Here is a 12,622-nt window from a genome sequence, read left to right as displayed (position 1 = left end):
CGAGGACACCTAAGCACTCCTTCTGGGTTGTGAATGCGAGAGAGAGAGAGAGAGAGAGAGAGAGAGAGAGAGAGAGAGAGAGAGAGAGAGAGAGAGAGAGAGAGAGAGAGAGAGAAGTATTTTTGTCCGGTTGTTTGTAAGGAGGGCTAGTCCTCCTTCCAGCTGAACGCCGGATGGGACCAACTTCTGCGACGAAGTTCGCGCGGCGGAAGTCTGCCGGGGCACGACGCAGTATGTTCGCCGGGCTGCATTCCATGGAGCGCAGATACGGCGGCAGCCGCCGCCTCGCCGCTGGGACGCTTGGACTCTGTCGGCGTGGGAAGCGATACACATGCGAAGCAGAAACGCTGTCAAGACTGCCAATTTTTTTTGTTGTAATTAATGAACGTTCCGAATAAACGTACTTCTAGAAACAATTTTCACCATTTTGGATGCGTTTCGGGCATTCATGTGCCGGTGTAGTTAAAAAAAGCGGCGATCCTATGTGGCCGGGCTACACTTTGCAGACACACAAAACTGTGCCATAATAAAACTAACAGCGGCGTTTAGTAAGTGGACCCTGTACATGAGCTTCGCTCTTGCGAACGTCATTCGACAATAGATCCTCTAAAAAGTGAGTCTGGCAATATAACCTACCATCATCATCATCATCGATGTTCGCCTGACGTCAGCCATTACTTGATTAGCAGGCGTCATTCCTGCTTGTTGCGCAAGCGAGGTAATCCGGCCCGTGACTCTGTAGAAATGTGCAACTACCCGATTCAGTGGTCAAAGGATTTGTCATCGCTGCGGAGTGGGTTTTCAGAGAGGCGTTTAGGCCCCTACGTCTAAAGTTTGGGTGCTTCCAGTTCGTTCGGGCGTACTGCTGAGCGGAGCCACAAGCTCGTCTCGGAGTCGTATGCTGACCCGCCATATGTGCGCGTTGCTTCACCATCGGCAAGGTACAGTACATTATTATATTAACGTGATAGCCTTATTAGGCTCACCTTTCAATTTTTCCGCGGCTGCTAGTCGTCCGCTACCAGCCGTGCCCATCAAGCGTCCGCGGAAATACGTCATCGCTGCCACCTGGAAGCTCCGACTGAGGCAGCCAGATACGAGGGCTCGTCAAAATCAGGACCACGTGGGAGCGGCCAGCTGATAGTGGAAAGGAGGACAATAACACTACGGCCGCGATGAAAGGAAAGCTCATAGAGTTTCTTAGTAAGTATAATAGAGAGGAAACTGCGCCTGGGAATCCATGTCGGCGTGGGGTGGTTATAGCCTTATGGGAAGACCACAGCTGCTGGCCTGGCATGTCCATCGGATTCTTACGACAAAAGCAAAAACGCCCTTGTGTACGAGATTTCGGCGCACGTTAAAGATCCCCAGGTGGTCGAAATTAATCCGGAAACCTCCACTGTATACGGCGCGCCTCATCGCCTGCGATGCGCCCGCGCGTTAAACCATACAATCAATCAATCAATCAATCAATCAATCAATCAATCAATCAATCAATCAATCAATCAATCAATCAATCAATCAATCAATCAATCAATCAATCAATCAATCAATCAATCAATCAATCAATTAATCAATCAATCAATCAATCAATCGGATTGTTAAGCGTCTTAGTGGGTTTGCTTTTATCACTATGCATTGCTATGTCCACGGGGTAGCCGCTCAGCTCTCTAAACGTTGGCCTCTCCGGACGAAATGGCGGAAACTCGCTTCGTTTGGAAACTCGAAATTCGCTCAGTTAGTTCATGCTAAGACCGCTGTGCTTCATTGCAAGCAAGTGGGAGGACTAGTGACGGCGAGCCATGATCAATACATATTTACACAAGTACAAACCCACAGTTTAAACATGTTACCTTGTTGTAAGGAGAGTTCGCTTCCCGGCTCTTTTTTGCAGTAGCAGTACATATGTTAACAGCACCCGGACACCTTGAGTGAGCAGGTAATTTGCCGCTGCGAAAGTTACAGCCCATGGTCTGTTACGAAAACACGAACGAAAACACCCCGAAGGCGATGTTTTCATAGGCACGCGCATTAAACGTTTGAGAGCTTTTCAAACGCTATTAATTGCAATGTTTGCAAAATGAGAGTCTTTAGCGAGTTTCTCCAAAATTTTACTTTATTGTCAACTACCAGCTTCGCCTGCAGAATATAACTTGGTCTGGCAGTCTTTTAGTAAAAAGAACACGCTTTATTTGTTATTTTTCTAGCTTTAAAACAGCGCGTTTTTTTTCATAATTAAATAATTCCATGCTGTTCTCTGCGTTTCTGTGGCATTTTATTAAAATTTACGGCCACGGAAACGTTTCAATCCAAGCGAACGATGAAACTAGGCGAGCCCACGGTATCATGGCGGCGCATGACGACACCAGACGGCCTTGATGTGAGCCGTATAGACGCCAGCGCCAGATTCCTCTGTAGTAAATATAGCAAAAAAACTCTATGGGAAAGATACGTGATTTCAACAGACACTATGGGCAAATGATGAAGGCGGTCTCTAAGAAACTGAGGAAAACCTATATTATACCCAGCAAAGATTTAAAATAACTGCTACAAATATTAATTTTTTCCTCGAACAATTGTTTGAATGGAACGATCTCACTAACGAAGCGGTAACACAACAGTCATTGACTTCATTTGAAAAGTGTTTGTAATAAGATATGTATTTTTATTGTTGTGCATTTTATGTTCTATTGTTTGTTGCCTTATCTTGTATGTATTTGCATTTACTTACCTGTACCCACCCTGCAAAAGTCTCAAGAGAGACTGCAGTATTTACAAACAAAATAAATAAATATTAATAAATAAAATGTGTCCCAATGAGAAATAAAACACAGTATATGGCGTCCAGTTGCACCAAATTTAAAATACTTTTCCGAATATTTCGCGGCCCTGTCGCAGCCGCAGGCTCTGTCCGGCTGACGATGAATGGTGCCACGAGGATATTTTCAAAACCCTAAAGCTAGGTAAGCTTGTGATACCAAAGAGCAACCATATAAGAATCCTCGGCATGGACCTATATACAGAGAGGCGGCTGAGGCGATCTCACAATTGCCAAAATACCCAAACTCTCAGAACATTCGGCACACATTGTAAAGAGCCTGCGCAGGGATCGAGCAGAGGTGAAAGCAGAAACGACAAAACTAATTCAGGCACTGATCAGCAGCAGGCTATCATACGGTGAGCCGTACCAGAAACTTGCCCACACCGAATAAAATCTAAAAACAACATCATCATGGCAGCACAAAAGCCAGCCCTGAAAGTCCCAATTTTCAAAATATATGCTAAGTTCCTCAAATTCTCCTTCTAATAATTTTTAAGAACTCACGAGAGGCCACTATCTCAGCGCAAAGGCATCACATGAAAAAAAAACAATATTGGGACCAGCATTACTATGAAATATAGGCAAATTTCACGACAAAAAACGGCTAGATGCCTTAAAGGAGCCATGAAGAGAAAATACAAGTTGGGCGTATTAGAAAGACTGCTTAGTCCCGATAACAACGATACCAATATCATCGCAATCTTCGAAAAAATAACGGAGATATTAAAGAAGACGTGTGAAGCAGTCGCGACCCCCTAGCCAATTTCCCGCAACTTTTCTATGACGTCACGTAACCTTGTTTGTGCGATTGGCGGCCGCCTAACTGACCTGTCGCGACGATACATGACTGGGCGTCTGTAATGGGGCCTCTAGTTCCATTTGACCGCATCAATTGAATGCTAACGTCCAGTTAACGCACTGAAAATTATGTTTTATTGTTCGCCCGTATGACGTCATTCTCGCTCATAACACGTCACTGTGGCGCAAAATTTGAATGTTTTTAAATACTTCTTGCTTTTTTGTCGTTAAAAAACATCTTTTGGGGCTGTAATGGAGCTGAGTGAGATACTGAATCCTAGTTCTTTCAAATTATATGCAGTTGTATTTTCTCTTCATGGCTCCTTTAAAGGATATGCCACTGATCCAGCGACTCTCTATAGGACCCTCCCCCTCCCCCCTAAAAACATAGATCCAAAACTACACAATAGGCGACAACCCGAGATCCCATTCATTATCTGGAAGTTCCAAAACAATTAAAACAGAGCAGACGCCGATGCCGAGACGTCCGAATGTTCGAAGGCAACAATTGTGGTTGACTATCGTGACAATCGCTGTGATTTCGTAAGCCTCCTACCCACAGGAACGGAAAAAGGGGAAATCGGAGCCATCCTTTTGGCGATCCACTCAGTGGAACTACTGAATAGATGCTAATTAGCATTCCACATGCTCAAAAGGCGATTAGTGTCATGGCTTCAGGCATAGTACATCATCACCAGCCTATCTACGCCCACTGCAGGGCAAAGGCCTCTCCCATTATTCTCCAATTACCCCGGTCCTGTGCCAACTGTGACCAATTTATCCCCGCGAACGTCTTGATCTCATCCGCCCATCTAACTTTCTGCCGCCCCCTGCAACGCTTGCCTTCTCTAGGGATCCACTCTGTTACCCTTAATGTCAAATGGTTATCTTTCCTGCGCATTACATGCCCTGCCCACGTCCATTTCTTCTTCTTAATTTCTACTAGTATGTCCTTAACACACGCTTGTTCCCTGACCCACTCCGCTCTCTTCTTGTCCCTTAATGTTACACGTATCATTTTCCGCTCCATTGCCCGTTGAGTAGTTCTCAATTTAAGTTGAAGCCTCTTAGTGAGCCTCCAAGTTTCTGCCCCGTAGGAGAGTACCGGTAAGATGCAGCTGTCATACACTTTCTTCTTCAGGGACAATGGTAGGCTGCTATTCATTATCTGCGAATGTCTGCCGTGTCCTTGAAAAAGATGTTGAAATCCACCATGAAGACAGATCACATCGCATGAACATTCGGACAAAAGGATCGGGAAGGGAACGACACAGCCGACACAGATCCACGCGAACATGCATACCCTACTCCCTGTTGACCACGACAACAAAACTCCCCTTCTCTAAAAATAAGCATAACGTCTCGTCATTCTACGCATACGTACACCATCCTTCCCCGTGCCGCTCGGGGTTCCCAACACCGGTGAATCGCAAACTTTCCGCAGGACACAAACCAACACATATATCCAGAAATCTTGATGGGCGAAGATGTTTGGTAGGAAGCGTCTGACATTAACTTAAAACTGTGCTAAATACGAGAAAGCATTCACTCTATTCTGTGCAACCTGGTCATATCCAAGGATATGCTCAGGTGAACAACTCAAACATTACATTCTCCATTTATCTCGGCACATGGGAGGCTACCCTGACCAAGCTGTCATCCCAAGATCAGCGTGAGCGGAATCTGCGGCCCTAGACTTCAAGTCACCCCTCCCCCCCCCCCCCCTTTTGGGGTCTACCAACTCTTTACTCCCTTTTCACAAACTATCACTAAATCTCACCCCACAAAAGTCTTTCTTCATCTCTCTCTATGACTTATAAACTTACCAAAACGTTCACTCAATCCTGGACGCTAGAGAATAAACGCTTTGAAAACTGTTATCTCGCTCAAACTGGCCAATAACATCAAGCCGCAACTTTTCACGCCCACATCCTGAGCCACACAAGCGTAGATGGGCTCTGCCTTTCCTGTGCCCCAGTAATTAAAAACCGTTGCGGCTAAGCTAGCTCTCGTCACTGAAATTCAGTGGATGGGTAACCAGCGAAAAAATTACGCAACGCAGAAGGAGAGACGAGACAACACACCGCTGGGCTAGCAACTGAAATTCAATGGAAGAAACCGATACACCCGGTGAACAACAACGTTCAGTGCTCGGAAAGCACAGATGGTAAATGCAGCAACTCCTTTTAAAACGGTCCCTTGACGCCGAAGTAATCCTACCGCGTGATACATCTTAACGCCTAAACGTAGATGCTATCTGCAACTTTTTTCTTCCTTAATATACGAAGAACACAACATACATTGGACATTGAAAAACAACACGAGCGCATGATTCTATTTCCAATAACCCAGGCAACGTGCATCCAAAGTGGTACTTATTGCCCGTAAAGCCCCACAGGTGAGACCAATTGGTCCTCAACCCCTAACCCAGCGGACGGTGAACACGCAGCAGTCCAGAAGGCTGCTGCTGACCAAAGCGAGTAGCAGAGGCTATAAAGGAGTTGGAGCCACTTAGCAAGCATGAAAAAGGCTGCAGCCCAGAGTAAAACGGTAATCAGAAAGCGGTAGGCACAGATGACAAAAACCATCCTTGAGGTTTGCTCTGCCTGCTAAGTTCATGGAAATGTAGGTGTGGAAAAGTGTTTTAAGCATTCATCTTAGCCTTACTTGCACAGTTTGCTGCAAAGTTAGAGCCACAAGAAGCCTTAAAAAAGCCATTAACGGCTTAAGTAGGTGCCTCCCAAACTTCAGTGTCCTGGGGTTGCATAAATGGTACCGCGGCCACCCCCAAGGAAGTAAAGTACATTGTACAAATCGCATCGGCATACAATTTCCAGTTTGAGGCGTCATACACCCATTCTAAGCCGCGTCTTCCTGCTGCAATAAAGGATATTTCTCTCTCTCTCTCTCTCTTTCTCTCTCTCTCTCTCGCTCCTATTCTAAGCTCGTGCATGGCTTTTTCGCACTTGCAATGTTCTGTGAAAAGCAGAAATCAACATGTGCTACGTGGTGAAGCCAAATCAACGCAGGCGCTATATGCTGACGCCTCTTTTTTCCATGTTGGCAATGTTTTGCAGAGGATAACGGAGATTAACGGGGGAAACTGGACGTGTTGGCACATGATTGAAGAAAAACACAGCGCAAAAAAGAGACAAGGGCAGATAGAAAACGACAAGGACTACGCTGAACAACGCAGTCCTTGAGGTCTTCTCTCCGTCCCTGTTTTTTTTTTGTTTGCGCTGCATTTTTCTTCGATTACGCTGACTCCCTGAAATCCCCCCTCCGCGTGAATATGCACATACAATTACGGTCTAAACATTCCCATGTATACTTGAATCGGCATCAACCTTTCTTTTTTACAGCAAATGAACCCAGTAGAGGCCGCTCCTTACGGCTGCGCTTACATGCATGGCTGCAGCTGCATAGCAAACGATATGCATGCTTGATGGCTTGGCCCTAGCAATGCGTGGCATGACAGAAGCACCGGAAGAAAACAAAACAAACAAACAAAAAAAAATTGGTTGACACTGGCATACACTTGAAAGATTGTACAGGCAGTCTGTTAAAACATCAATGAAAATATCATTGCATAATAGATGCCAAAGGCATTTATTTGCACATTGAATTGCAATTTGACGAAGGTGCCATCGTAGCATAAGGAATGTAAGCAACAAAACGGTATAGTTTCCTATGTGCAATTTGGCCCCCTTCCGAGTTAATTAGCTTACAGAAACTTGGAAGACCTGCAGTTTTATCCTGGTAGCCAAACACGCGGCTGTATGTTCCATGGTGGCTCCTTTCATGGCTTCACGTTCCAAAGGTGTGAGTGGAAAGTCAACTTACCACATCCCCACTGTGTCACTGGTACTTAAAGCGCACAGCTTCTGTCACATTGGGGGCTATCGATGGTGCGGTGGCTCCCAACGCTTCGTGGAAGCTTCCCGTTGCGTACAACCGGAGCTTAGACATCACGTGCTCCCCAATACCCGCCGCGGTGGCTCAGTAGCTAAGGCGCTGTGCAACTGAGCAGAAAGACGCGTGTTAGATACCCGGCCGCGGTGACCGCTTTTCTGGTGTGCGAAAAAGGAAAATGCCCGTGTGTCAAGATTTCGGAGCCCGCTGAAAATATCCAGGTGCTCAAAATTGATTCGGAGCTCTCCACTCCCCTACGGCGCACCTCATAGCATGTGGGTCGTTGGTGCGTTAAACACCACAGTCAGAATCGCGTGCTTCCCAATGGTAACGGAGCGGGAGCCACTTCGCAGGCGTCGCAAAAGATTCACTCGGTAGCTTTACTCAACAAAATATTCACTTCAACAAAAGCTTCAAGAAAAGATTCACTTGTGCAAAACATTCCCTCGGCCAAGCCACCGCCCATCAGTGGACGGAAATGGAGCCTGCAATCCTCCTACGTTACGGTGAAGATATCTGCGCGGCCCACGAAGCGCGCACCACGGCCACCATGCACGTCAATACCACAGCGAACTAGAATATTCGCTCTCGTACACACGGGCTTTTTTTTGCTTTTCGCCTCAATCACAAAAAGCGGCCGCCGCGGCCTCGAATCGAACCCGCGTCCTCGCGCTCAGCAGCGCAACGCCTCGGCCACTGAGCCACCGCGGCGGGTTAGACTGCAGCACTAGCTATGTTGTTCGTGAGTTTACCTCGGCCTTGAAAAGTAGCGCGGAGTTTCTCCCGAGATCGCGTTGTCAACACCCCCATCCATTCATGGGTTGGGCGTAGCTCCTGAAGCCCCACTCAACGATGGCGTCGACTTTGTTCGTTGCTGAGAAATAACAAGAACGTAGTAGCAAACACAGAATGCAGTCCCCAGGCCCCCGTCAGCCAATGCTGACATAGCCGCAGCGTTTTCGTGAGTATAGTGGTGTTTTGTAGCAACCGATAAGAGTGGACAAGACGATGATAACATTTTTCCACGGGAGCTCCTTCACACACCGTAAAAATCAAATGGATGACAAATGACACGCCTAAAGTGCACTTGTCATTGCCCAAACATTTAGGACGATTGCCTTACTTCTGTACCCCGGACGTGCGAAGACAACTGTAATGTTAGCAAGCGTCATTCTTTTCTTTCCTCCATAGCGCCATGTTCGCTGAAAGCCGGGATGCCGACAACCATGCCGATAAGAGAAAGGTCAGGGCGTATTCCCTTCGCTCGCTTGCGGGTGATCTTTGTTTGTAAATTTGTTCATTGAAATGCACTTTGCTACACTGGGGAAAATACTGAAAGCGCGAAGCAAGTGCGATTTCATTGCAAAACATACTACAAGAAAAAAGACCACGTCCCCAATAAGGCGCGGCCAGCAGCCAACCTGGAGTTTGAAAGTAGTGGGGTTTTCTACTTTCTGCGACGGAGTGCATATTGCAACTGCATTTCAGATGGCGCTGCATGAGAGTATTAGCACAAGCCATATTTTTCAGCGGACGCCCCCCAATAGGGTAGGCTGAATATGCCAAGCGTCCTTCGAGCGATTGCGCCAGTTCGCTCGAGGTGTATCGGATGGTCCACTATAAACCCTCTCTTAAATAAAGCCGGGAGCTGGCTGGGGCCGGCTAATCTTTGGCTGAGCCGGCCGATCTCCGGACTTCTAGAATGGCGGCCCAGAACTGGTAAAGACTAAGGATTACTAGAGTTGTAATTCATATACTTGCTTTGTGGTCTCTATATTTGTGGATTGAAAGTATATATTGTGGTTGATGCATGCGCTTACTTTAGCTGTGTCCTTAAGTAGCTGTCTTTCTTTCTGTCTGATAACTTTCAGTATTCACTACTTATACGCATTGTAAGAGACACGATGCATGATGCTTTACCCAGGCATCTCAGTGGCATGGGGCAACATGGCTGGGGGCAAGAAACAAGAACGTTAGAATTCATGCGAGCAAGCCGTACTTCTGATGCCTACCACATGAAGTCACCATCACCATTCATAAATGAACTGCTTGTTAAAGGTTGCATATGTTTCTAAGAGCTTTCGCCTACAAGCCTTTCTGATTTAACGTGTATAGATACTTTTGCACTAAAATAAAGCTCGGTTTTCAAAATATCAAAGCATGACTTCACTTGTTTCAATAGGAATCATTTTGTTTCGCAGAAGACGCAAAACAAGTATTTATTGAGACCAAATCGAAGCTAGCGTTAAACATCCTGTTTCTTGCGAAGTCATTTGGAAATCTCCTATCTACATTGCGCCAACACCATCTCCCGTTCTGCCCGCTTGACGCATTTGCTGTTCACACAGGCCAGCCTCGAATATTGGTGCCAGCTGTGAAGAGCTGACATGCCCAGTGGTTGCTTCCAGACCACTCGCCAATGACCAGCCATTGTTTTCCGATTAAGCATCTTTTAAACTATGAGGCAGTTTAAGCAAATATATTTATCTGGAGAACAGCGGGCAGGCGAAGTGAGTGTTTCAGAAGCTGCCGGTTGCCGTGTTACTTGTAAGGACAGCTCGTACCAATATCTGATGCTGGCCTCTGTGAACGGCGCAACCACATATATACGGTGCCACTGAGGAAGTCTTCAGTTAATGTAGATATGAAGTTCTTGCAAGAAGTTGATGAAACCATTTGAAAAGTTCTTAGAACTGCTTGACGAGAAGTTATTTAGATGTCAACACGAAGTTGGTGAGACATGCAGCAAAAGGTTGTGTAGATTTCTTGGAAGAATTTGTTTAGACGGCCCGAAGCATCGCGACTGCTTCAGGACGTCTTGGCTGAGACATTCCTAAGAGGTTTGAATTGTTTGTATATACAATTTTCAGATTTCAAATAGCCCTATTTGAGTTTCATGGGTGGAGCAAAATTGGAGTGCAGTTAATGGCTGGTGCGGAGGCCTTCAAACAGGACTTTCTAGTTGTGAAGGTGACAGCGGTGATGCTGAGGGCCAAGGCAAAGTGAGCTTGGAGTATTCGCACGTCAAGCGCAGCAAGTCACACACCAGCGTTGTCCTTTTCTCGTCGCTTGCTCCGCATTTCATATCTCGAGTGAATCTGGCCATACCTCTTGATGTCAACGCACTCGGCGGCTGAGCACAAGGCTTGCGCGGGCAGCGATTGTTGCAGGCGCTAACGAGACGGCTACCGGAGATTGGTTACGCGCTTTTATGTAGGACGTGGGCACTAGCGCCGTCGTAAGACCGATTTCAGGTGCGCACAACAGCGACATATGACAGCACACTTGGGTCTCGAGCAAAGGAAATTGGAAAACGCCCTGCGAAGCGTAGATATTGTCACTGAGGTGGCAATGCCTATGCTTACGTAACAGGGTGGCGGCGGGGGAGAAGGCACTCACCGGCATTGGCAACCTTGCTGGCTTTGAACCTGGGAGCCATACTCCTGGCGTATCCATGCGCCACGCTCGTCGACATAGTGCGTGATCACTGGCCGTAGTGCACACAATCACTCGCACCCCCTCATTCGTCCACCAGCACAGGTGGGGGGCATGCGGCAGTCCTGGCGAACATGGGCGTGCCCAAAGCTCGACTCCCGGATAGCCAAACACGCTGTGCTCTCTGCGGCTGCTGCACGAAGGAGCGCCAAGACGTTCGCCGTCGTTTGGCTGCCCCAGATACGATCAGACGAACGCGACGAGCTTCAACGACCAGCTCAGTGCGTGCGTGTGTGTGAACGACACCGTTCTTCAAGGGCCACTTCGCCAAATCCTGCTGCCGGTCGGGCACTGTAAACAGCCTCGAATCCCTCTGAAGTGGCCGCGATTTCGCTGAATGGTGGCCTGACAAAGTGCTCGGCCGGTATGGAAACGTGGCAGTCGAAAAGGGCTCTCACCATGAGTGCACACCGAGGAATGACAGCACGCCGGTCATACTCGCTTTCGAAACGCTTTCGAATAGCTGCTTCACGCGGAGACACAAGTGAACTCCAAGTCGATCGGACAATGACGTGGGGGCGATTTCGAGTGGTCGCGGCGGTCGTCGATCACGAAACGGAGGGACGAAGCGAGCGCCCCGAGAGCGGCTTCCTCCTCCGTGCTGGTGGCGCGGGGGGAGCGATGTGCTTGTCGGCCGTCAGATGTCCTCCTCTCGCGCTCGGCGGGCTGGGGCGCCAAATTTAGGAAGTGCTGCGCCCCGTGCTCGAGGAGACCCGGGCCGGGAGAGCGTGCTGCTCGCGGCCCCCTCCGTGCCCAAGGACGTACGCACCGGCTCGATTAGAGGCCGGGCCTCAAATAGGAGCGGGCGAAATCTCCGAAACAGTGTACTGACATGCAGGCAGCTTTTTCATTGGGGCAATTTCGGAGAGAAGAAAAATACATCAACGAGTCTGGAAGTCGTCAAAAAAGAAAAACAAGAGGGGCGATTTCTCAAAGTCTGTAAAGCTAACATTTCCTCGGGCTGGAACTCAACGTGCTACGAAGTGACCTGACCGAGGTGTTTCGGCGTTTTTCCCTGACAAGACCAAGTGTCGTGGCGGCGCACATGTGAATTTCCGGAGGCTGTATATGGCCTGAGGCCCAACCAAACTTCATGCGACTTCATAGAGCGGAAAATCTCACAGCGAAGCTGTGTACCTCTAGCCCCGGTATGCATCTTCCGCACGAGTCCCCAGGGGTAGTAGGGTAGCAGCACCCTCCCTGTTGTGTGGCAGCACCGGGAAATGTCCCCGAAGAGAACGTGTCCGTGTATAAAAAACGGGGTAGGGAAAGAGGTGGCGGCTCGGCGGCAGCACAAGGTGGAAAAAGCGTGGCGCGGTGCTCGGGGCTGCAGTGGAGCCGGGGAAAGGGGGCGCGGCGCGGCGGCGGCGGACAGGGTGTCGGAACGAAATGTTTTTGTTTCGCTTTCTCTTTCGTGCCAGAAATAAAAGTTCCCTTCCGGTGCAGCTCCGAAACAAATAAAAAAAATAATGGTTCGCAACGCTTCATAACGGGTTCGTGTTTGCGCGCAGTAGAATTGAGATTTATGGAATTGTGTTGAAAACCTTAAAAATTATGAAACTAAGTGAAAAAAAAACATGAACTGATGCTGAATAT

The 12,622-nt window shown here is 47.9% G+C and overlaps 1 protein-coding gene across 6 annotated transcripts in view; it reads right to left on the bottom strand.

The window, feature by feature from the left end:
* Positions 1–12,622, bottom strand: part of LOC144176773 (uncharacterized) — a 281,475-nt gene that overhangs the window by 200,570 nt on the left and 68,283 nt on the right. Inside the window, exon 1 of one of the 6 annotated variants that reach the window (XM_077705233.1) lies at positions 10,931–11,050. The exons of the other annotated variants lie outside the window; for them this stretch is intronic. Within the exon in view, the coding sequence (XP_077561359.1) occupies positions 10,931–11,006 (76 nt within the window). The 5' untranslated portion in view covers positions 11,007–11,050. Of the gene's footprint in view, positions 1–10,930; positions 11,051–12,622 lie in introns of those variants that run through there. 6 annotated transcript variants of the gene reach the window in all.

Source organism: Haemaphysalis longicornis, unplaced genomic scaffold (genome assembly GCF_048455015.1).
Source record: "Haemaphysalis longicornis isolate Haplotype H1 unplaced genomic scaffold, Haemaphysalis longicornis Haplotype H1 scaffold_1, whole genome shotgun sequence".
Lineage (NCBI taxonomy): Eukaryota > Metazoa > Arthropoda > Arachnida > Ixodida > Ixodidae > Haemaphysalis > Haemaphysalis longicornis.
The sequence above is the reverse complement of the archived record's forward strand: the minus strand, read 5'-3'. Positions and strand labels throughout refer to the sequence as shown.